Raw genomic sequence first — 26,022 nt, forward strand, 5'->3', positions numbered from 1 at the left:
TCAGACTTGTAAGCCCCCCAGAGGGGAGAAAAATACTCTAGATCAGAGTTCTGTATAAACACATCCTGACAACCACGTCGCGACCAATAAGCATGAAGCATTCAAAGACTTGGTACATTATCTATATTCAAGTAGGTGCCCATCCAAAAACCACACTGTATAGAAATGATCTAGACACCATTAGCTTAGTCCTGGTAAAGAAAGACAAAAACACATTGTTCCAAAAGGTTCATGAATGTATTTGTTTTAAGTAGAAAAAAAAAATATGTTTTAAGTTCATGGTTTGAGTAGTCAATTGGAAAACCTGCATTTAAATCAAATGTTTCATAGCCTTTGCTCTCCTTTGAATCAACCCATGTCCCACAGAGACGGCAACATTTACATCCTTTAAAACAAGTTAGAGGGAAGGCCAATCGGTTTTGTCAAGTTGGTTTTCTACACAAGGAAATAGGGGCGCACCTCAGGCGTCATAACTATATTGACTAAATGTTGAATAGAGACTAAAGCCAAGTATGTAAAAACATGTAGAAATGAGTTAAATTGATCATATTGAGGTAGCTGTGCTCTGCCTAGCGCAGAAATACTGGCTTTTCAAAATCAAAGAGTTCAGTTTAAAAAATAAACAAATCCATGGTCATTTTTACATTGACGTGGGGGAGACGTGACTAAATCGTAAGTGAAAAAACATACAGTTCATGCTAGGTCAAAGAACATGCAGCTTTCATTTTTCAGGATACTTTTGTTTTGTTTTCAGCAATGCATACAATCACTCCACAAACTCGTCACACCCATCTCCTGCCAACTGGGACTTGTCCATCATTTACACAAAGTGATGAACAAAAACAGTTGCATACAATAGTGTTAAATCTCTGTACAGGTCAATGGACTGCTTTTAAATATCTAAATTTGTATACTCATGAAAAGGGAAGCGGAAAACAGGAATGTATTATTTCTACTGTAGTGAAATGAGACAAAATTACAATCCCAAATCATTAAAAAAATACACATTTAAAAAGGCAATATGAACAATAAAAACTGACAAGAGTATTTTTCGTTCGAACCAGCAAAAAGTCCACAGCTATGGGCATGATGGTCAACTGACACTCAACAGGACTTTAATTGTTACATTTTTATATTATTTGTTTAGTTTGTGTCCTCGTGCATGCTCGGCAGGCACACAGGCACACACTAAGTCTACACAAACACACTCACTCTAGCTACGCACACACAGGAGGAAGAGGGTTGTGCTCAAGTCAGTCAGGACCAGAACATGTCTGCCATGTTAGTGTCGGTGCTGTAAATCCACAGCACCAGCGGGAGGGTGAGGGCCACAAAGGGCCAGGAGATGCCCTCCATGCAAGCAAACAGGGAGCAGCATTTGCTGCTGGGCTTCTCCAGCTCTTTACCAGGGTAGTTCTCCATGTAGTTCCTGGCTGCCAACTTCAGGACCTCGTCCAGCAGGAGGACGGGCAGGGAGAGCTTCAGCACCATCAGCCACTGGGTTAGGTTCAGAGGGGTGATCTGGAAGATGATCTGTAGTGGAGAGGATAACATGAGCGAGCAGGATAACCTCTCCTGCTTTCGCAGTTTCTCCACCCATCCCGCCTATTACATTAGCATTATAATAGTTTGTTCTAGAAAGCATTTCTGGTAGCCTCAGGCCCATTATTAGTGCAGGTAACCTCACCGGCAGGGGCTCCACATAGAGGATGAGAAAATGCAGGGACATGGAGAGGCAGATGGCTCCCAGCAGCCACATGTTCTCCCAGGGGGGCATACGCAGCAGGGACTGGTTCTCTGACACACTGAGGGAGACAGAAAGAACTGGGTTAAGTCACTGACTAAACACCCATTTGCCCATCATTTCACCATGTACACCAGATGAATCTCACATCATTATACCACTAGTGACAAGCCTAAAGCAACAGTGAAATAAGAGAGGGAATGTGAAAGATGTAGTGGCATAGTCTGACCTGTTGAGGGCGTTGCACATCTCGATGGTGACGAGCACAGACAGGGCCATGGTCATAGGGTAGGGGGACTCAAACAGCTCACACTCCAAACCCTCAAACTCAGGGTTATCAGGACCACACTGCAGAAAGTGGCTCTGTGGGCAGAGGAGAAAAGCAGCTAAGTAAGAGTAACTGTGTCTGAGTGTGTGTGTGTGTTGTATTGGCATCTTACCAGTTGGTAAAAGGTGATCCTGGGTCCGTCCGCAGCAGCAACGAACCACCAGGAAGCAGCCCCAACTGTAGCCGCACCCACATAGCCTGAAGAGGTAGAGCACAGGAGTCACATGGCCATCTGGATACACACAACAGCCTAAACATATCCAACTAAATAAAATCAATGAGGGGATATTTTGTTCTAGAGGCCCACTCACATCCGATGGCGAGGTATCTGAAGAAGAGCCATCCAGAGATGAGGGGCTCGCGGGCATTGCGGGGGACCTTGTTCATGATGTCCAGGTCGGGGGGGTTGAAGCCCAGGGCTGTGGCAGGGAGGCCGTCCGTCACCAGGTTGACCCACAGCAGCTGGACAGGGATCAGAGCCTCGGGAAAGCCTAGAGCAGCGGTCAGGAAGATGCTGTAGGAATGATGGAAAAACATTTACATGGAGCCTTGTTACCATGGCACTGAGAACCGTTTATCGATTCCCCCGCTGAAGCAAATTACACCTTATTCCCTATATAGTGCACTACTATTGACCAATTCCCTATTGGGTCAAAAGTAGTGCCCTTCAAATGGAAATGGGGAGCCATTTTGGACCAAGTCTGGATCCTCACCAGACGACCTCTCCCACGTTGGAGGAGATGAGGTAGCGGATGAACTGCTTCATGTTGTTGTAGATGGCCCTGCCCTCCTCCACAGCCGCCACGATGGTAGAGAAGTTGTCATCGGCCAGGACCATCTCAGAGGCCGACTTAGCTACAGCCGTGCCTGAACCCATGGCGATGCCGATCTCTGCCTTCTTCAGAGCAGGGGCGTCGTTCACTCCATCACCAGTCTGGCCATGGAGAAAGGACAGGGTTAACCAGCAAATCAACTGTTCTACAGGATCTGTTTAGACTAATCACATACTGGATTGAGTCAAGGTTACATTGCATGCCGAGGGCTGATCAATCATGAAGGCCGAACCACAAAGTGTGGAGTTTCAGTACAAACTGATGAGGAAGGTCTAAGGTGGACCATGTCTCACCATGGCTGTGATCTCATCCATGGACTGCAGGAACTCCACGATCTTGGACTTGTGGGATGGCTCCACGCGGGCGAAGCAGCGGGCGTTCACCACGGCGTCTCGCTGGGCCGCCGGCGATAGGTCGTCAAACTCGCGGCCGGTGAAGGCCATGGACGAGACGTCGTCGTGGTCGCTGAAGATGCCGATGCGGCGGCAGATGGCCACGGCCGTGCCTTTGTTGTCGCCGGTGATCATGATGACGCGGATGCCGGCCAGGCGGCACAGCTTGATGGAGGCAGCCACCTCAGCCCTGGGGGGGTCCAGCATGCCCACGCAGCCCACGAACGTCAGGTCCGTCTGGGGAGAGACACGGCGGGACAGTCAGACCAGACTAGAGTCCTGGCTTTGGCTCACTCACGCCTCATCCAATGACCAAAATTATACATTTCTGAAATATACACATGATTACTTTGCAGCCTCATCAAGTTTAAAGTTTTATTAGTTGTACTTGGGGCTGTGGCGGTCACAAAATGTTGTCAGCCGGTGATTGTCAAGCAAATAAACTGTCGGTCTCGTGGTAACTGACCGTTAATTAACAAACACATTTAGCATCTCCTGCTTCCACATCTAGCCTACAAGCCACTGATGCAGACCTTTGAAACACCTACATTTTAAAAAGTAATATAGCCTACACCTTCACAATAAATCCATGATTTATTTTAGACAGGTCTGAAGAAGCATGATATGAAGAAAATGTAAATTTCAGAAGAACAGAATAGCATACTCTGAGTTGTCCTTATGTTAGGTCCTGATCTGGATATGTCATATGGCTGTGGGCTACACTAGTTCATTAAGCAGACAAGATTTGCTTAGAATTCCGTGGCATTATTTTATAGTATGAAGAATACAATTAAACAAAGCTGAATAAAACAGAAAGCATTTTTTCTCCAAACGATTTGAGGGAGTGCACACATGCGGCTATTCTGTGTTGAGCGGTTAACAAAGAAACAGGTACTCCAACATGCTTATTTAGAGTTATTAATGTAACTTGTTGTTCTACAAACATTAGGCTATATGTTTTGATTTTTAATACATTGTAATGCTGCATGATGCGACTAACGACGATTTGAAAAAAGTAACTTAAAAAGGCATGAGCTCTGCTTAAGCACAGCAATGTGCACATGGTAGGAGGTTACAAACACCAATGTTCCATTAGCAGGAAGACACCATTATCAAAAGTGACCGCAAATGCGAATATGCATGTAATGCTTTTATTATAAAAGTGTAGTTTTATGGTGAAAACTATCTTCACCAAACGTGAAAATCACTCACAGCTTATATATGCAAGTTAGGCTCTACACCCCTTGCAAAGCAGATTCATTTTAAGAAGTTAGTTATTTGGCCACTTTAGTTGTACTACAAATCTTATTAAAAAAAAACATATAGGCCTATACTAGTCTTAAATCACTTCTCTGAATAAATGCCCTGCTATTCCTGTCACTCACTTCATTAAGGCCCCCCTCTCCCTCCATTCTCTCACCTCGTATTCGATGAAGCGGTTTGAGTCTTCCAGCACCATGTCCTCTTTGGCGACGGGGTTGTCCTTTGTGGCCAAAGCCAGGCAGCGCAGGGTGTCGCGCCCTGTCCCGTACTCCCTGATCACTGACAACACCTTGTCCTTGATGCCCGGGGTCAATGGCACCTTTTTCCCTCCCACACGGATGTGAGTGCACCTGTCAATCACTCCCTCTGGGGCTCCCTAGAAAGAGAGAGGAAGTCAAACCAGGGGAAATAAAGCATCAGCCTCGGCTCATTTACTACATACTGTAGATTAAACTACAATTATAAACCAGGTAGTTCGACACCTGAATGCTGACTGGCTCAAACAGTATACCACAGGTATGACAAAAAAAAAACTGATTTTTACTGCTCTAATTACATTTGTAACTAGTTCATAAGGCACCTCGAGTGTTTGTGGTATATTGCCAATATTCAACAGCTATGGGCTGTATCCAGGCGTTGCGTCGTGCCCAAGAACAACCCTTAGCCGTGATATATTGGTCATATACCACTCCCCCCCTCGGGCCTTATTGCTTCATTATAAACCAGGTAGTTTCAGCCATGGATGCTGATTGGCTGAAATAGCATTTCAACCATGTGTATATCAAACAATATACCACAGGTATGATGCAAAAACACTTGTTTACTGTTCCATTTATGTTGGTAACTAGTTAATAACAGCAATAAGGAACATTGGGGGTTTGTGGTATATGGCCAACATACCACAGCTAAGGGCTGTATCCAGGCACTCTGCAGCCCTTAGCCTGTTTTATTGGTTATTTACCACACACCCCTTGGGCCTTAGTTTAAATAGACACTCCTAAAGTAAACTGGTACTGAAACAGATGTGCTCAAATCCTATAATTTATCATAGTTATTATCAAGTGGCATCTAGAACTGCATCCCAAATGGAACCCTATATAGTGCCCTACTAGGCCCCAGTCAAAATGTTGTGCACCATATAGGGAATTTCTCCGGTGTCCATATGGTCTACTATCCAAGCTATACTCTGGGTGGCTCCTCATCGTTACCTTGACGAACATCTTGCCGATGGAGGAGCGGGCCTTGTTGGGGGTGCAGTACACAGACATGGACTTCCTGTCTCTGGAGAACTCCAGGGTGAACTCCTTCTTCATCAGCTGCTTGATCACCTGTACCACACAGACGAAACACCAACACATCCTTAACAACTGGGGGTAGGACCACACAGACGAAACACCAACACATCCTTAACAACTGGGGGTAGGACCACACAGACGAAACACCAACACATCCTTAACAACTGGGGGTAGGACCACACAGACGAAACACCAACACATCCTTAACAACTGGGGGTAGGACCACACAGACGAAACACCAACACATCCTTAACAACTGGGGGTAGGACCACACAGACGAAACACCAACACATCCTTAACAACTGGGGGTAGGACCACACAGACGAAACACCAACACATCCTTAACAACTGGGGGTAGGACCACACAGACGAAACACCAACACATCCTTAACAACTGGGGGTAGGACCACACAGACGAAACACCAACACATCCTTAACAACTGGGGGTAGGACCACACAGACGAAACACCAACACATCCTTAACAACTGGGGGTAGGACCACACAGACGAAACACCAACACATCCTTAACAACTGGGGGTAGGACCACACAGACGAAACACCAACACATCCTTAACAACTGGGGGTAGGACCACACAGACGAAACACCAACACATCCTTAACAACTGGGGGTAGGACCACACAGACGAAACACCAACACATCCTTAACAACTGGGGGTAGGACCACACAGACGAAACACCAACACATCCTTAACAACTGGGGGTAGGACCACACAGACGAAACACCAACACATCCTTAACAACTGGGGGTAGGACCACACAGACGAAACACCAACACATCCTTAACAACTGGGGGTAGGACCACACAGACGAAACACCAACACATCCTTAACAACTGGGGGTAGGACCACACAGACGAAACACCAACACATCCTTAACAACTGGGGGTAGGACCACACAGACGAAACACCAACACATCCTTAACAACTGGGGGTAGGACCACACAGACGAAACACCAACACATCCTTAACAACTGGGGGTAGGACCACACAGACGAAACACCAACACATCCTTAACAACTGGGGGTAGGACCACACAGACGAAACACCAACACATCCTTAACAACTGGGGGTAGGACCACACAGACGAAACACCAACACATCCTTAACAACTGGGGGTAGGACCACACAGACGAAACACCAACACATCCTTAACAACTGGGGGTAGGACCACACAGACGAAACACCAACACATCCTTAACAACTGGGGGTAGGACCACACAGACGAAACACCAACACATCCTTAACAACTGGGGGTAGGACCACACAGACGAAACACCAACACATCCTTAACAACTGGGGGTAGGACCACACAGACGAAACACCAACACATCCTTAACAACTGGGGGTAGGACCACACAGACGAAACACCAACACATCCTTAACAACTGGGGGTAGGACCACACAGACGAAACACCAACACATCCTTAACAACTGGGGGTAGGACCACACAGACGAAACACCAACACATCCTTAACAACTGGGGGTAGGACCACACAGACGAAACACCAACACATCCTTAACAACTGGGGGTAGGACCACACAGACGAAACACCAACACATCCTTAACAACTGGGGGTAGGACCACACAGACGAAACACCAACACATCCTTAACAACTGGGGGTAGGACCACACAGACGAAACACCAACACATCCTTAACAACTGGGGGTAGGACCACACAGACGAAACACCAACACATCCTTAACAACTGGGGGTAGGACCACACAGACGAAACACCAACACATCCTTAACAACTGGGGGTAGGACCACACAGACGAAACACCAACACATCCTTAACAACTGGGGGTAGGACCACACAGACGAAACACCAACACATCCTTAACAACTGGAGGAGTGGAACAGCACAACTTGGAGGGGGGTCTGATGGAGTAGGACCACACTCAGTCAGCATCCTTGAAGGCACCCTATTCCCTATATAGTGCACTACCTTTGACCAGCAGGTCCCATAGGGCTTGGGTCAAAAGCAGTGCACAATAAAGGGAATAGGGTGACATTTGGGACCAACACTGAGTTGTATAATACTTTCACACGAGGAATATGTTGGGATTGAGAGAGTAGCAAACAGTAGCTTACAGAGTTGCAGGCGTTGGCTCTCTCGATCTTGGACATGCCCTTGACGTTGGTGTCGAACACATTCATCTTCTCCACCAGACAGGTGAGGGCAGTCTCTGTGGCCTCGCCCACCTTCTCATACACACCTTTGGTCTGAGGAGAAAGCACACACTCATTAGCAAGATCGTAGCAATGAACAACTAAAAACCTGTTTACTTGTATATCCACAAAAGAATAGTAATATTCAAACCAATAAATCAACCACTGATTTGTGTGACCGGGACTTTTCAACCAGCCGGAACCTAACAGTGACGTTTGTAAAGGACACAAACCTCATTGTAATCCAGGGAGGAGTCGTTACACAGGGCACAGATAGAGGCCATCTCTACTAATCCATCATACTGGGAGGACTTGACTGGTTTACCATCATGGTACCTGGAATAAAAGACAACAGCCATGAAAAAGGGGGAACAGTGAGCTCAGGTAGGTTGTATTGGTGTATTGACAATGAGACGACACAACATGTTTCATTGACTGTGTGTGTACACTAATTACTCACACTTGTCCCTCAGGGGCGTATGTGGAGCCAGTGATGGTGAACTCCTTCAGGGAGCAGCTATTGCCCTCTGCCTGGTCAATAATGAACATCTAGAACATAAACACAGGGAGAGAATCTGTCAGGTTACAAGTCACACAGCAACTGTTCTGGACTTACACCACCAGAAGTTCCCTAGATCCCCTGAACCAACCTAACACCGAAGAGTCCATTGATCTACATGCAGTAGTAGCAGCCTACCCAGTAGGGTGCAGCAGGCAACTGCAATACAAGTAGAGCACTGATGAACCATAATAGCCTTTGGCAAATGAATGAAATCAATTCTACTGCGCCTGGGAATAAAACCACTAAGGATTAAGCACACTTTACACTGGTGGCTGTAGGTCTCTTGAAGAGGTGTTCTCACTGCAGGGTAGACAAGGGTAACCAATTTACATCCGTGCTGGGATGAAAGCCTGGATGTCATCTCTATGTAAATGAATGGTAGCCCAGGACATTAGTTCTCCATAAGGAACAAAAACAGACAAACCAGCAAGGAGGCGGAACAGGGGAGAGAAAGAGAGTGAGGAGGAGACGGGAGAGAAAGCAGACAGGGTGAGAGGAGAGAAAGAGCAGTGAGAAAACACTGAAACAAAGGGAGACGGAGAGAAGAGGGAGCATGTGCGTGAGAGAAAACAGAGCGTGAGTAAGAGGGCAAGCCTGCCTCCTCCACAGCTGGCATGCAACAGAGAGATGCACGCACACACACACACACTGAGTGAGGCTAATCTCCCAGGCGTCTGCTCTGCAGAGAATCGAGGCAGGATGAGAGATGGAGAGAAATATCCAAATAAAAGGATGAACCGGTGTTCTTTCTCCTTCTCTCCTGAGGCACAGTACAGACTTCAAAGAGCTGTGACATTCAGGAACGCTTTACCAAAAATCACAGAATAAATTAACATTCCTCTACTCCAGCGGGCTAATTTTAGAGCTACCCTTCTCACACAGCAGCCGAATTGCAGGATTGGTACAGGAATAGTTCAAAAGTACATTATGCTAGGAACCTTTGCATTGGAAAACAATTAGACAGCGTAAACAAGATGTTTCTTCAAACCCCCCCCCACCTCAAAATCCAAGAACTGCATCACACTACCATGTTAGAGGGGAGAAGGACAGGTCTAAAACACAAGGTCAGTTATGCAACACTACTGCAAGTGACTGACTGCTGCATACAGATCATAATACTGCATGAGAGAGAGGTAGAGAGGAGTGGAGGTAGCGGGATGAAGAATATAAGAAATAGGGATTTAAACGTGAGAAGAGAGGGCAGGAGTGATGTAGTGGAAGAGAACAGCAGTGGAGGAGACCATTGGGGAAACAGGCTGGGGGACTGAGGGAGGGGTGATGATGCATTAAGGTATTTTCACTGCCCTCAGACTGGCGATGAGTCACACAAGGTGGGGGCAGGAAGGTACAGAGTTCGACAGATGGATTTAATCAATCTAATAGGGTAGAATTCAATGAATACGGGAACAGCGGAATTTCAAAGCCTCTTCTTTCCAATCTCATTTAAACCGTGCTTGCAAATAAATGAATCCTTCATTATACAGTGTTGCCCTTCAACCTCGACAACACACTGGGGATAAATCCACACTGTCAGCAGATGCTGTCAAGACTGATTTATTTCCAGGGATGATGCCAAATCAGCGTCAATGTTTTCACTGAATGGATTGTTCATGGTTGGCAAGAACACGGCCTTCTCCGTACGCAGGTTTACAGCTACATAAAGTAAAAGACGAGTAAAGATGAGCTTAAAGTGTGGAAGAGGCTGCTGTAGGCTCTGTTTATCGCAGCTGGACCCCTACTTGCTAGTGCAGAAAGCTTGTCCTAGGAGGCCAGGTTTGAGGTGGTGTTTTTAAAATCACGGCTTTCACATTGAGCAGCAGGAGATTTGTTTCAGATAGTGACTAGGCAGCAGCACACATATAGCTAGAATGATTGATATTTTTCACTACTAAGGTAATGTTAGTTTTAATAATCTGAATATGACCCTTAGAGTCAGACGTAACCATAATACTTATCAACCGCCCCTACTCCCCCCACCATCCATCTCCTCCACGGTGCTCTGCGGATGGGGACTCACCCTGCAGACAGACATCTGGTTGGTGGTGAGGGTACCGGTCTTGTCCGAGCAGATGACCGAGGTGCAGCCCAGGGTCTCCACAGAGGGCAGGCTGCGGACGATGGCGTTCTTCTTGGCCATGCGGCGGGTTCCCAGAGCCAGGCAAGTGGTGATGACAGCGGGCAGCCCTGGTAAAGAGAGCGAGAGAGGAGTTAGAGACACTAACAACGCTGGAGCCCAATGTATTGCTTTCTGAAAACTATAGACGGCTTCCCCTCACTCCCTCCTCCCACCCTCTGGGATGGCGGCCACGGCCAGGGCCACAGCGATCTTGAAGTAGTAGACGGCGCCGCGGATCCAGGAGCCTCCGTGGACGGGGTCGTTGAAGTGGCCGATGTTGATGAGCCACACGGCGATGCAGATCAGGGAGATGACCTTGGACAGCTGCTCCCCGAACTCATCCAGCTTCTGCTGCAGCGGCGTGCGCTCCTGCTCTGTGGCCGCCATCTCGTCCCGGATCTTTCCGATCTCCGTGTTGACGCCTGTGGCCACCACCACGCCCACCGCCTTACCCGCTGCTATGTTGGTGCCCTGTGGAGGACAAAGGAGAGGTGGTGAAACTACAGGTGTACACTGCTGAGGGATGTAATTACCTCAAATACACATTGGGACATGAGCTAGTGAGGGAGGGGCAGAAAAGAACCAGGAAAGAAGTGGACGAGGGGTTAAGGAGAAGAGGCCAGCCATCAGAATCCCAGAGAGGAACATGTAAAGGAGAAGATAGAAGGAACGGAGGAGATTATAAATCTTGGGTTCGCTAAAAGAGAAAGCGGATCATGTAATGAAGAGGCAAGAGAAGATGAAAGGGGAAGGGAGAGAGGCATTTCAAGGTTTTCTAAAAGACTCACACAGAAGAGCATGTTCTTCTTGTCCTGGTTGACAGCCCGGGGATCAGGCACCGGGTCAGTGTGCTTGATCACAGAGACAGACTCTCCTGCAGGAGGACAAAAGAGGGATGAGGAAGACGGGGATCAAACGCAGCCCTTACACAGAGCAATGAGGTGACAGGTTGACGGGTGTGTTGACTTCACAGCTGACTGAGCATGGCTGCCAATTACAAAACGCTGCATGCAAAAGACTTTCACTCCTGAATCTGCACTGCAGGGGAAAGCAAGGCCTAGTGGGTAATCAGCTCAGCAAGCGTTGCACTGCTTTTCACAGATAATAGCCATGAATGGGGTGAAAAGCAGCTGAAATACCACAAACTCCACCAAAAGTATGTGGACACAAGCTCGTCATGGGCATTAATATAGAGTTGGCCCCCCCTTTGATGCTATAACAGCCTCCACTCTTCTGGGAAGGCTTTCCACTTGACGTTGGAACATTGCTGCAGGGACTTGCTTCCATTCAGCCGCAAGAGCATTAGTGAGGTCGGGCACTGATGTTGGGCGATTAGGCCTGGCTTATTCACAGTGAGCGTTCCAATTCATCCCAAATGTGTTCGATGGGGTTGAGGTCAGGGCTCTGATCAGGCCAGTGAATTTCTTCCACAGATCGAGAAACCATTTTTGTATGGACCTCGCTTTGTGCCAATGGTCGGACTGCCAGATGGTGAAGCGTGATTCATCACTCCAGAGAACGCGTTTCCACTGCTACAGAGTCCAATGGCAGCAGGTTTTACACCACTCCAGCCGACACTTGGCAATGCGCATGGTGATCTTAGGCTTGTGTGCGGCTGCGCCGCCACGGAAACCATTTCATGAAGCTCCCGGCGAACAGTTCTATTGCTGACGTTGCAGTTTGGAACTCAGTAGTGAGCGTTGCAACTGACGACTTTTACACCCTTCAGCGCTCAGGGGTCCCGTTCTGTGAGCTTGTGTGGCCTACCCCTTCGCGGCTGAGCCGTTGTTGCACCTAGACGTTTCCAATTCACAATAACAGCTCTAGCAGGGGAGAGACTTAACTGACTTGTTGGAAAGGTGGCATCCTATGACGGTGCCACGATGAAAGTCACTGAGCTCTTCAGTACATTCTACTGCCAATGTCTATGGAGATTGCATTGGCTGTGTGCTACAATGTATACATCTGTCAGCAACATGTGTAGCCGAAATAGCCAAATCCACTCATTTGAAGGTGTGTACACATACTTTTGGCTATGTAGTGTGTGTGAAAATAGTTTACGCTTTACAAAAATAAAAACCCAACATGTGACAATTTCAGATTTTACCGAGTTACAGTTCATATTATTAAATCAGTCAATAGAAAATAATTCATTAGGCTCTAATATATGGCCATGTAGTGTAGCTGCAAGCAGCTGTGGCCCACTGTGCCACCATCATGAAAAATTGCCCATATTGCCCTGGGACGTGCTACTTCTGTACCGTTTCCAACGCTTGCCAAATATCAGAACTCAAACTGATCATTCGATATTATTTTGATGTAATTTGGACCATTTTCAAATTATGTTTACTACTTTAAAACATTTATTTCTCTACAAAACCGCTCAGCACCAAAATAGGTATATAGCATATATAGACGCACATCTCCCAACACAATATTTTCAAAGACTCACTCATGGCCACTGTGAGCCAATGAGCTTGCATGACTGATATTTCCTGTCCGACAGCATCCCCATGAGGCTAAACTGACTCATTCTTTATAGATAAGACTCAAATCGCTGAGTGTGTGCCAAATGTCATCACTGAGTCAAACAGATATAAAAATATGCCCGTTATAGCGCCACCGTGTGGTCGATATGAATGTGCAGCGATATGCAAGTCTCGACAGTGTATGGAACATGTCTACCAGGATTTGTTACAATACGATGGGTGCCGTGTGGCTCAGTTGGTAGAGCATGGCGCTTGCAACACCAGGGCTGTGGGTTCAACTCCCATGGGGGACCAGTACGAAAATGTATGCACTCACTTTGGATAAGAGCATCTGCTAAATGACTAAAATGTCAAATTAATATCCGTGTCAGAGTTCTGCCTTTATGTGCCAGACCACGCCAACATGAATGTTTATTAGTCATGGTGTTTGAGACGATATCCTGGAAAAACATAATGTGTGAGTGCCTGGTCCATAGATGCCATGTACCAAGTTTTGTGCAGATTGGTCATTAGGTGCCAGAGGAGTAGCGTTTTGAAATTCAAAATGGCAGAAATCCTTCATGGCAGATCTTATGGGTCCTTGAGGCAAATTTGTTCCTTGCGAGGGACCTTTATACCGAATTTCAGGACTCTAGGGGTGAGGGGCGTGAGCTTTAAAGGTTAGCATGTTCAAATCGCTTGTTACAACACCATGTGGCCAATTGGCATGGCATTGCATGAGAAGGCGTGGTCCTTAGTGCTTTACCATCAGGCAAATTCCTTACCAACTCACGTGAATGATTTTTCACAAAATAATCAATGCCAACAGATACAACAGACCATCTTCTCATAACCCTCGGCCTGTCTTTCCCTCCAGCAGTCCATCCTCCTCTACACTGTATTGACTAAGCACTGCTGACTCTCGAATAAATGATCAGTGAGTCACTCAGTGAGAGTAATGATCATTTTGTTCTCACATTGACCGTTTCAGGGTCATCCTCAATTGGTGACTCAACCTGGAGCCTTTCATCAGCCCATATAACCCGACTCAAACACTAGCAACTACATACAAGCTCTACACAAAAAAACCCAGCAAGGGTAAATAACCTTCAGACTATGAATCCCTGGAACATTTCGTTCTTGCAATGCTTTTCTGGCTGCAAGAGCAATGTAAAAGACGAAGATTGAAAAGTATGACTCACCTGTCAGAATGGACTGGTCCACCCTCAGGGTTGTGGACTTGATAGAGGTCAGTCGAATATCTGCAGGAACTTTGTCGCCAACTGTGGAGAAAAACAATGGAGGGAGAAACCGTTTAAGTACAACTTTAGCCTTTTTAAAAACAGGTCTTTGAGTTGATTATACTGATGAGGACACCTTCAGTAAATGGATTACGGCTTTACAAACAAGTTTTTTCATGTGAAAAATAGTAAACACTAATGACGTGCACAGGTAACGTCCAATTCTCCCCACACAGAGATGCACATACACGAAACCACTGGCTCACTAATATGTGCAGAATGAAGGCTAATGACATCAAACGAAACATCTTTGCTGGATAACAGCTCAGATAAAGCAATCTGTCAAAAAAGATGAATGTTCCACTGGACGGGCGGGGGACTGAAATAGAAGGCAGCTCATTGTTTCCAATAAAACAGGGCTTTGGTAAAATGTAAATCTCCCATTACCAAACAACTCTTTGCACCACTGAAATGGGACAGGAACAAGATGCTATTCAAGGCTCTTGACATTTATTAGTTACGACCGATGGGGTGAGAGTGTATCCTGCTGTCAGCCTGAAAGAACAACACAGGGATTTCCAAATGAGGTTTCATATGATTTGATTTATTAGGATCCCCATTAGCCGACGCCAATGGCAACAGCTAGTCTTACTGGGGTCAGACAACTAAAAATACAATACAGACAAAAGATTATTCAATTTACATACAGAAGATAAAGGGACTGATAAGTTGCTTTAGGTTGTGGGGTTTGATTAAGAATGCAGAATTTAAAAGCGCTTGTTCTTCAGATGTAGTTTTACTGTGTATTTAGTCCAACTACTTCATATAGACAAAGACTGCCTACTGTACGACATGCAAAACTAGGGCTGATCCCAATTAGTCGACGGGCTGTTTGTCGACCAAGATTTGGTTTTTGTCGAGCAGTAGCAAATATCTATATTATTTTTATGGCACACGAGACAACCGTCTGATTCGTGCCCATCTCAGTGAACTAATCCATTAGAGGCCGCATGGATGGCACAGTCCAAGGGGAGTGTGGCTAAAACGTACTTCTGTCTCCAGAATGTGCTCTCCTGACAATTTGTGCACCTTCATTGTTTCACGACATTATTGTGTGAATTGTTTGCCTTGATTGTAAGGGTCTATCAATTCCACTTTACATATATCACCAGTAGTACATTTACCATTATTCCTAATCTACAATGTTTGTTTAGTTAGGGTAATTTCTGTTAATGCATTCAATATATTATTATCCCAGTCTTTTACAGTTCATTGTCAGAGTGGACACGTTTGCAGAGCAGAAACAAGATTATTTAATTCCATTTGTCAAGTTAGGCATTGTCCTTAGTTTGGCGCGCTAATGTTCCACGAAAACGTGCATATGAAAACCAGCACTGACACGCAGATAGGTAGAAATGGTAAGATAAACTGGCATTCCACATGAGAAAGGTTGCCGACTCCTCGTGTAGCCCATTACCGACAACTTCAGGAGAGGAAAGGCAGAATTTTAAAAAGTCAGCAGGAACGGGAGGATGGTTGGGTCAGGTTAAGTTTCTTCTTCTGGTTATCTTGATCTCTGGCTCCCGACTCATTTGTGTCTTATTTCAAACAGTTCACTTAAAGCATATAGTTGATTTTATTAAAACACATAAGGTGTCAATGGAAACATTTTGGGGGGGGGTGGGGGGGGGGGGGGTGTTCGAAAGAACAGACAACTTTCGGTCAACCAAGGTTTTTCTTTTTGTCAGGGAAAGCCCTAGGCAAAACCATTTTGATCAGTTCTACAGTGCAGTAGTTAGGGTTTAGATGTGAACGCTGCTGGGCAGGAGTCTCTGCTATGGGCCTTATGGAACTAGGCAAGAGAAGCAGCTACTTATTTCAGGCTTTATCCCTCCCAACATTCTGATAAAACCCTGGCCTTAGCTGTGCCAACTCCAGCAGTAAAGTTTAAAATGGAGCGCTATCCTCTTCATCCTTGGTGGCTGTCAAAACATCATTATCACCCGCCAGGCTTCAAACTAGATCAATCTCAACAGGACGAGATTGAAGGATGGATTGGGAGGGTAGCTCAACAACAAATACATGTGCAAAATATACTAAATATTTCCCCCAACCTGTTTGGACTCAATTTATAAAAAGCCACTGTGAAAATGGCACTAAACCAAACTAGCTAATAGTGGAGCTTGTTCCCCATATAGACGTCAGGTTGGTTAAGAGGGTCATGAATAGATGGGTAACCTACTTTTGATGACAATGAGAGCAGAGCATCTGTAAGAATAGGTCATCATTAGACAAGCTGTTCAAAACATGTTTGACAAGAATAGGATGGATTGGTGTCATCAATGGTTACTCCAAAAAAACAGGGTCACTAAGGGTAATTTCCTAATAACTCCATAGATAATTAACAGTTTGAGGAGAAAACGCACAACCTTATCCGCCATTAGTCATAGTGCAGAGCTGAGCATCACACCGTGTCCACGGATGTCGCTGTTGGTTTGGATAACCCTAACTGACTCGCCACTGCAGACAGACGTGGGGTTCTAAAAATGAAATGACGTGTGAACTAGCTTGCATTCGAGGTTGTAGAAGTCACACTCTCCATCAGCATGGAGGAAGCATTATTTAGCTGGTCAACTTTCTGAGAAAGGGACAGACTGTTGTTTCCAGGTTGAGGACCTTTTTCCATCCCCCCGGAGTCTCAAAGATCCTCTCCGAGAGAGATAAATGGGAAGCAACACAAACTTCAGCCCACAAAGGCCAAGGCAATCCTTTTCAGCACAAAGATTAACATTCACTAATGCATGTGCACGTGTTGTGACATGGAATCTGGCCTTAGCTGCAGTGGTGCTTGTGTGGAGCTGTGTAAAACTCGTTACTGCAGACCACAAGCAGAGGGGGGAAAATAAGCAGGTCATGTCACCCCTCTCCTGTTCTGGTAAACAGTCACCCAGGGCTCAGTCTACATGGGGGGGTCCAGAAACGTCAGTGGCCAGTGATCTTCCTACTCCCTGGCGAGGCTACACCTAAGCCTGCAGTTTCCTGGGTCGTTTCACCTATTCTGAGAGTCACCTGCCATGGTGGATGTGTAGTGAGAGAGCAAGGGAAAGAGAGCGCTTGTTTGATTCCTATATACAGGATGTTGTGGCTTGAAGGGGTCAAGGTTATTGCCATGGCAACAGTAGCGGTTGGTTGGTGATGGTCTGAATGCTGAAAGGGAGGGTGGTGAGGTGACGTCAAATCAGCTGGACGAGAAAAAAAATCCTGAAAGGAGAGCTGGCGAAAGAACTGCTGCTGCGGTGATGTTTTAGGAAATACCACACAGAATCATTGTTCCTGACAGCCAACTGTGGGTGAAAATAGAAACGAGGAAGGGAATCTCTGAATCAGGCAACCTGTAGCAGAGTGACCGGGAAAGCTGTTAGCGCTGGAGGATAAACCTAGGCTTGACAACTGCTAAGCAGTGGCTTCCACTCTAGATCCCGCCTGGTCGCCCTCTTCCTCTAAGGGGGGGGGGGGGTTGAATCCACTCAGCCAGGCGGTTAAAGTGAAAGCCACATTAGACGAGGTGGTGAAGGCAGTCTCAGGTTTCTGGCACGCGCCTCAGCTCATGTTGAGGTCATCCCCTCCACTCGTTAGCACCACCGCTGTGTTCTTCCCCACCCCTCTTCCACCTTTCAACAATCTCAGAAGGAACTCTGCTCTGACCCCATGCTTGCAGAGAACCAAAGTCCACCAGGAGGCAGGCAAACACATTGTGGGACAAAAAGATGTGGACAGAGTTAAGAAAGTTACATGAAACCGCTCAGTCATGGAAAACATAACAGTAGGGCAGATATCTGACCATTGATGTAATCTAAAAAGGGAGGCAGGTGTTGCGGTTGGGTTTTGACCTGATGCGACCACACTGATTGGCTTGGCTGTATATAGATGAGCACCTAATCAGAGTGTGTGTGTGAGACGGACTGGACAATTTTGGTGTGTGCCAAACACTGTGCAGGGTTACTGACAAGTAAACTAATGAATACAAAACGTGGAAAGTAGGTAGGTAGGTAGGGTCTTTCTGGTAGACTTCCAAGGTCACTGAGCTCCAGACAGTGGGAGACAGCAGCTCCAGCCCAGCCTGTCAGCTCTGACACACCCTTCAGGGCAAGAGGGATGGGTGGGTCAGGGCATAAAGCGGATGCTGCTTTTAACATGGCACTTAGCGAATTAATATTAGAGTCAAAAGTCAACTCCTCTCCTTACTCACAGCAAAGAATGTCCACATACTCTGCCTCATTGGTATATAGTTACACGTTACTCTAGGATTGGAAAGTGAGGGGTTAACCAAAGCCCTTCATTCCACGTCCTTAGTGTGGTGTCAGGAATGGGAAAGGGCACCAACATTATAACTATAACATAACTCTTATAACTAACCCCCCAACCTTTTTTTTGAGGGGAAAGAAAAGTCATTTTCTAGGAAGGTGGGTGACAGAGAGCAAGACGAGGAGAAAAAAAAAGGGGGAAAGGAAAGGGCAATGTATTGGGTGACGCTGAAGGAGAACAGTCAATCTGTGAGGAGGCCAGGTCCGGGTGACAAGAGGAAGGAAGCCATGGAAAGGGTTGTGGAGCTAACACCCAGTTGGGACATGGGTACTGAGGCCGCTGTAGTCTGGTTTCACTGTAACCCTATTCTTATCCCATCCATCACACAACAACCCCCCCCCCCCCCCCCCCCCCCGCCCACACAGAGACTCAATTAATGTTGAATGACCCTCTCAATTGGTTTACAGCGCTCATGGTCTTATGTAACCACGCCAATCACCTGGTGCAGCCATTGTATTGGATTAGTCAGGGAGATGAGCAGTGTTCAGCAGGGTGGATGTGCAAGTTAGGGGAGAGACTCATCTACATCCCAAACAAATAACTTCCCTTTTTAGCAGAGCCTACTTAATCTTTTATCTCAAGCACCTGTTCCAGCGCAGCCTGGCGAGGTACAGGTAGATTTAACATCAGTGTAGGGGGAGTTCTCATGCAAACATCCTCACCCAGCGTCTATCCCTCCAGAGAGAAACAGTGGCCAGTTTTACATTGCCAACAACAGATTATCAGTAGCGTGAGCGTCAACTGCTTAGAGCTTTCTAAATGTCCCTCATTGCAAGTGATTAAGTACTGTGAAACTCAGAGGTTGAGCTCACAGCTCTAAGTTGTCTACATCAGACATTGAAACATTTACCAGCCAAGATCAAAGACTGTTTGGGTTTATCAATTGCAGTGAATGCATCTGTAGATCAATTAGCAGAGCCAATGCCAGGTGGTGTCTGATCTCGGGGTTTAGCGGTGGTGACAGGGTGACTGGGGGGAGAGGAGCAGAGATCAGGAGCAACACAGCTTTGATCCCTCTCTGCTTATCATCAGAGCACTAAGATCAAACAGCTCCATCTGCATACATGAAAGAACATGCATGCCCACTAAAAAAAACACAGGAACACAAATATGAAATACAAAATACTCACACACCTAAAAACAGACAGACCTGCACCACACCCCCCCCAAACAAAGTGTGTTGTCACCTGAGACTAGTTTATCAAACCTAAGCAGAGATAGCGCATTCGGAAGGTGTACCTTCCGAATGCGCTTGACTTTTACCTTGACTTTTCCAACATTTTGTTAAGTTATAGCCTCTAAAAAATGTTTTTTCCTCTATCTACAAAACAGAAATCTCTTACTTACATTAATATTCAGACCCTTTGCTATGAGACTCGTAATTGAGCTCAGCTGCATCTTGTTTCCATTGATCAACCTTGAGATGCTTCTACAACTTCATTTGAGTTCACCTGTGGTAAATTCAATTGATTGGGGGGGCTCCCAAAAGGCACAGCGGTTCGATCCCGGGCCATATCACAAGATCGGGACACTTTCGTTCAGTCTGCACTGTCAATGCAGCACATGCAACAACGTTGATGACAATGTTGTTTCCAATTTGATCTTATAACTCCACAAGCGTTCTATAACTACAATTTAGTTTGTGTTTCTACATCTGCAAACAGCTAGTTTGTATTTTCTTAGCATGTTAAGCTAAATCGTGTTAGCCACTAATGCTAATCGCTAGTTAGCTGGCTAGTACTGACTCAGAGCAAACGTAGCTAGCTAATACAGCCCGATACCAGTGCTGGAGGAGGCCTAAATCAGCATGTTATTTGTGCAACAGTATCTTTTAAATCAAAGAGGAATAGGCGAAGCATGAATATGTTGGCTACATGAATAAAGATTTAATGTACCCAAAGATTATAGGGTCCCCAAGGAAACACGGAACATCACTTTGGTTCCTACACTGTCACAATAACTCGTCCATGGCATTTTCATTAGTTGTCATGTCAAACACTGTATCCAAAGTGCCCACTATTTTTTATATTCTAACTATAGAATTAGAATAAACATTGTATTTCCAGGATTGCAAATGTTCACCCAAGTGTTTTGATCTAAATTGCAATTGCAACATTTGGTTAAAAATAAGGCCTAGTTTTTTTATCCATATCGTGGCAGTGTGGAATTGATCTCAAATTAGTGCAGAAATTGATGGAAATGTATGAAGTTATTTTCAGTTGAAGTTAAATTGAACAGAATAAAACAAATCAGAATGGAGAAAGACCCATTGAAATCATTTAGAATATAATATTTTGGCCATATCGCCCAGCAATATATATTAGTGATGCACCGATATGACATTTTTGGCCAATACCTATATCTTCCCTGCCAAAATAAACAATACCGATTTTTAACAATTTAGCAGCCTTTTAAGCATTCTAGTACAGTTAAATAGTTAACACACACACACACACACACACAGCGGTCTAAGGAACTGCATCTCAGTGCAAGAGGCATCACTACAGTCCCTGGTTTGAATCCAGGCTGTATCACATCCGGCCGTGATTGGGGGTCCCATAGGCCGGCGTACAATTGGCCCAGCATCATCTAGGCCATCAGAGTAAATAAGAATTTGTTCTTAACCGACTTGCCTAGTTAAATAAAGGTTACACACACACACACACACACAAAAGCAATTTTGTGGACATTTACTCATGTAAAACAAAATCAAAACCTATTTCTATCACTTACTTGCTGTGCCGTTTCGTTGTTCATTTGTTTCATTCTCAACCAGGATTTCTACAGAACGCTGTTTGGGCCTTTGCATGTAAAAATAACACTAGGTGACCAATCAGGATGATTGCGCATCACAATTTAACGCATTCATTAATTTACATAGTTATTACACATTGATTACACCATCACTTGTATTTCACATGTCGCAACAATTCATCAATACGTATGGTGTGATGCTGGTAAGTTGTCTCGCTGTCATTGAAAAAAAGCTAGCTAGGTCATGGATGCAAACAATGTTCTTCCCCAAAAACATAGCAAAACGACAATCTGTTGTTTCAGTAGCTAGCTAACTATATAGCTGTCATCTAAAATAACCCTAATTTATAAGGTACCGTAATTTCTGGACTATAAGCCGCAACTTTTCTCCCACGCTTTGAACCTCGCGGCTTAAACAATGACGCGGCTAATATATGGATTTTTCCCGCTTTCAAATTTTATTCTCCCAAAAAACACATTCTGTGACGTGCTCAGTTTTTTGGCGGCATGAAGCTTTCATTAGACCAATGGAATTGCCGAACGGGTTAAGGTAAAACAACTTTGTTTACGGTTTAGATTAAATCGAGCACTCTCAAACTTCCCATCATTCTGATTACGGTAGTCATTTTGTCACCCTCATCATGGCAAAGACACGGAGAAATGCATAGGATGCAGCTTTCAAGTTGAAGGCGATTGATCTGGCTGTTGGAAAAGGAAATAGAGCTGCTGCACGGGAGCTTGGTCTTAATGAGTCGATAAGACGTTGGAAAAAGCAGCGTGAGGAATTGACTCAGTGCAAAAAGACAACTAAAGCTTACTGCTAATTTTTTATTTTTTGTTACAAGCCATGTTTCGTTAAAGCCTGTGTAAAGTTAATTTGTTTCAATGTACCGGTAGGCACCTGCGGCTTATAGACATGTGCGGCTTATTTATGTTCAAAATAATATTTATTTTTTAATTCAGTGGGTGCGGCTTATATTCAGGTGCGCTCGCTCAATAGTCCGGAAATTACGGTAGTTCTTATTTGATTAATGGTGGTCGGACCCATCTATGTGAAGCTAGCCACAAAGACTACCCACAATAGTGGACTTTGCATTTAGCTTTCAAAATAAAAAAGTATGTCAGTGACAGTGACGCAAATTAATACAAATAGTAGAATTGTGGCATAATTGAATAGATCATGCTAAGAGGTTGGAATGTTATTTTTTTATTTTACAAAACTCTTAAAATCACATGAGAAAGTGGTGATCCTGTATTATACTTTAGAATTGCATTTGGGGCATACTTATTTCAATGTAGAGCCATACCTATGGATTGTGGATCAATGACATTTACGTCATTTAGCAGACGCTCTTATCCAGAGCGACTTACAAATTGACATGGGGTATCAGTCTACTCTGACACCCAAGGAAGATTAGCTCTTATTGCAGGATTCTGAAACTGAATTGAGCCACATTTGTCAACACTATTGAACACTATTCCCGAGGAAAAACCATACTGCGTGGATGTTTTGGAGTCTGATAACTCTGATGGCGTTAGGAAAGAATATATTGGGTATTGAATAGACTGATAGCCCATTTAATTGATCCCCAATCCTTTGGTAAAGCTGTACAGTGCAATATGAATGTCAATAAACACAATAGGCTGAGTGGGGAGGTGATTTCACAGTCACAGTCCTGCAATAAGAGCTACAACGCTAATATTTGCATAAACTCTTCACAAGTGTTCTGTGGGTGTCACCGAGTACTCATATTTCATTGCTTCACATTTCAACCTTGTTTAACATTATCTAGTAAAATATGGCATGAGTCCACCAATTGTAACCTTCTGCATCACTTTCAAAGGCATACTTTTATTTTGAAGGCAAATGGCAAATTCCACTTTTGTGGCTAGCTTCACAACACATAACCCAGTCCGGTCAAGCCTCACTAGCCAGATGAAGCTAGCTGGCTGCTTATTACGTTAGCAACAGGGTTAAGTAGCTGGCTAGTTATTTATTTTCATGAACTTAAGTTCAATTTCAGTAGGCGAACAAGTGGCAACCTAGCTAATACTTACTCACAAGGATTCCTAAATCAATGCTAAGAATAATGAAAATGACTGCAGTTTCTACTGGTCATTGTTTTCAGGCTGGTTGTATTGGTGCTAGCTAGGTACCAAGCTAAAGCTAGCTATCACAGAAGTTGGTCAAACAAACAATGCTTTATTACCAAAGCGGTATTGTAATCACATCGTTTGTGGCCGGTGTTTGCAGACTTTTGTTTAGCTTTGACAGTGCTACTGATAGTAGTGGTGGCACTTGGTTTGCATGTGCAAATTCAGAACACACAACATTCTATAATAGAACTGTTATTTGATGTGTATCTGTTTTAACACACATAGACCCAAACGGCATTCCATAGTATGCATGTCATTTAGCTAATAGCACTGACGCCATTACTATGCAACTCTGGTAGGGCAACATCTGAAAAATAGCGCACTTGGTCGTGTGTACCGGTGCTCGACCATTTGGCGAAAGCCAACATCATCCACAACAGAACGGTTGATTGTCAAGGGCAATGAATTCCATTATCTTGGCGTTAATGGATGTCGCCTTTATGTTGTCGCACTGAAATACTTACTCTGTCAAATGACTGCTCGATCCATACAGCAGACATTGTGGGCTAGGTTAGGAATGCTGTGTTGCACGTGTAGTGCAAAAATGTACATTGTGTCATGTACCTACATTATATTAGGTATGCAAGTCAGCTTTGACATCGGTCTTGCACATCAGGCGTTAAACTAGACATCGGGGCGATACCGATGTTGGCATTTTTAGCTAATATCGGCCCATTCCGATATGCTCATTCCGATATGTTCACTAATATATAAATAGATTGTTCATCCCTAATTCATATATAATTCATATATATGAATTAGGGATGTACAATTCCTTCGACCTCATGCTTGGTTTTTGCTCTGACATGCACTGTCAACTGTGGGACTTTTATATAGACAGGTGTGTGCCTTCCGAAATGTCATATCATCCATCCCATATATGGGATGGATGATATGACATGTCAGAGCAAAAACCAAGCATGAGGTCGAAGGAATTGTCTGTAGAGCTCCGGGACAGGATTGTGTCAAGGCACAGATCTGGGGAAGGGTACCAAAACATTTCCGCAGCATTGAAGGTCCCCAAGAACACAGTGGCGTCCATCATTCTTAAATGGAAGAAGTTTGGAACCACCAAGACACTTTCTAAAGCTGGCCTGACGAAACCAAGATTGAACACTTTGGCCTGAATGCCAAGCGTCACGTCTGGAGTAAACCTGGCACAACCCCTACGGTGAAGCAGGGTGGCGGCAGCATTATGCTGTGGGGATGATTTAGCGGCAGGGACTGGGAGACTAGTCAGGAGAGAGGCAAAGATGAACGGCTCAAAGTACAGAGAAATACTTGATGAAGTCCTGAGCGCTCTGGAGCAGGTTCTCAGACTGGTGCAACGGTTCACCTTCCGACAGGACAACGACCCTAAGCACACAGCCAAGGCAACGAAGGAGTGGGATCGGGACAAGTCTCTAAATGTCATTTAGTGGACTAGCCAGAGCCCGGAGTTGAACTCGATCAAACATCTCTGGAGACCTGAAAAGAGCTGTGCAGCAACGCTCCCCATCCAACCTGACAAGAGCTTGAGAGGATCTGCAAAGAGTGGGAGAAACTCCTCAAACACAAGTGTGCCAAGCTTGTAGCGTCATACCCAAGACTTGAGGCTGTAATCGCTGCCAAAGGTGCTTCAGCAAAGTACTGCGTAAAGGTCTGAATATTTATGTAAATGTGATGGTTTTTATTTTCTATAAATTAGCAAATTCTAAAAACCTGTTTGTCATTATGGGGGTAGTGTGTAGATTGCTGAGTAAACATTATTTTAAAATCAAGTTTGGAATAAGGCTCTAATGTAATACAATTTGGGAAAAGTCAAGGGATCTGAATACTTTCTGAATGCAGTGTACAGGGGCAGTCATGTGTGGGGTTGGTTGACAACCAAATCATCAGTTAATAGCCAGTTCCTACAGAGAGGTTTAATCCACCACTCAGTGTATTAGAAGCATCTTACCAGCCACCTCCACGATGTCCCCTGGTACAAGGTCTCTGGACTTGATCCTCTGCACACTCTTCCTGTCCTGCCGGTACACCTTGCCCATCTCTGGCTCGTACTCTTTGAGCGCTTCAATGGCATTCTCTGCATTTCGCTCCTGTAAGACAAAAGCCACCAGATTAATCAATATTATTCAGAGAACGTCAACTTTAAGTGTGGGTTGATGACAAGATCCCACACAGCATTTAGAGATGGTTCAACGATGAGAATGATCACTTGAACAGTGACCCCTCAAGCTGAGAAAGGAATCAAACCCAAGAGAGAAGTGTATCCCACAGCAAATCATTGAATACTGTAAGACAGAAATATCACAGTATTTACAATGCTGATC

General features: G+C 45.0%; 1 protein-coding gene across 1 annotated transcript in view; it reads right to left on the reverse strand.

Moving 5' to 3' along the window:
* Nucleotides 1-215: 215 nt before the first annotated feature.
* The window catches only part of LOC106563153 (sarcoplasmic/endoplasmic reticulum calcium ATPase 2a), a 46,072-nt gene continuing 20,265 nt past the window's right edge, over nucleotides 216-26,022 (reverse strand). The window contains exons 5-21 of the mRNA XM_014128416.3: nucleotides 25,650-25,788; nucleotides 14,396-14,476; nucleotides 11,514-11,599; nucleotides 10,899-11,196; nucleotides 10,627-10,793; nucleotides 8,508-8,596; nucleotides 8,281-8,383; nucleotides 7,970-8,101; nucleotides 5,769-5,888; nucleotides 4,718-4,936; nucleotides 3,199-3,534; nucleotides 2,786-3,006; nucleotides 2,384-2,586; nucleotides 2,185-2,270; nucleotides 1,974-2,107; nucleotides 1,688-1,805; nucleotides 216-1,533 (exon numbers count right to left, since the gene is read on the reverse strand). Coding sequence (XP_013983891.1) covers nucleotides 1,258-1,533; nucleotides 1,688-1,805; nucleotides 1,974-2,107; nucleotides 2,185-2,270; nucleotides 2,384-2,586; nucleotides 2,786-3,006; nucleotides 3,199-3,534; nucleotides 4,718-4,936; nucleotides 5,769-5,888; nucleotides 7,970-8,101; nucleotides 8,281-8,383; nucleotides 8,508-8,596; nucleotides 10,627-10,793; nucleotides 10,899-11,196; nucleotides 11,514-11,599; nucleotides 14,396-14,476; nucleotides 25,650-25,788 — 2,808 coding nt within the window. The 3' untranslated portion in view covers nucleotides 216-1,257. The remainder of the gene's footprint in view (nucleotides 1,534-1,687; nucleotides 1,806-1,973; nucleotides 2,108-2,184; nucleotides 2,271-2,383; nucleotides 2,587-2,785; nucleotides 3,007-3,198; nucleotides 3,535-4,717; nucleotides 4,937-5,768; nucleotides 5,889-7,969; nucleotides 8,102-8,280; nucleotides 8,384-8,507; nucleotides 8,597-10,626; nucleotides 10,794-10,898; nucleotides 11,197-11,513; nucleotides 11,600-14,395; nucleotides 14,477-25,649; nucleotides 25,789-26,022) is intronic.

This window comes from Salmo salar, chromosome 11 (genome assembly GCF_965601325.2).
Source record: "Salmo salar chromosome 11, fSalSal1, whole genome shotgun sequence".
Classification (NCBI taxonomy): Eukaryota; Metazoa; Chordata; class Actinopteri; order Salmoniformes; family Salmonidae; genus Salmo; species Salmo salar.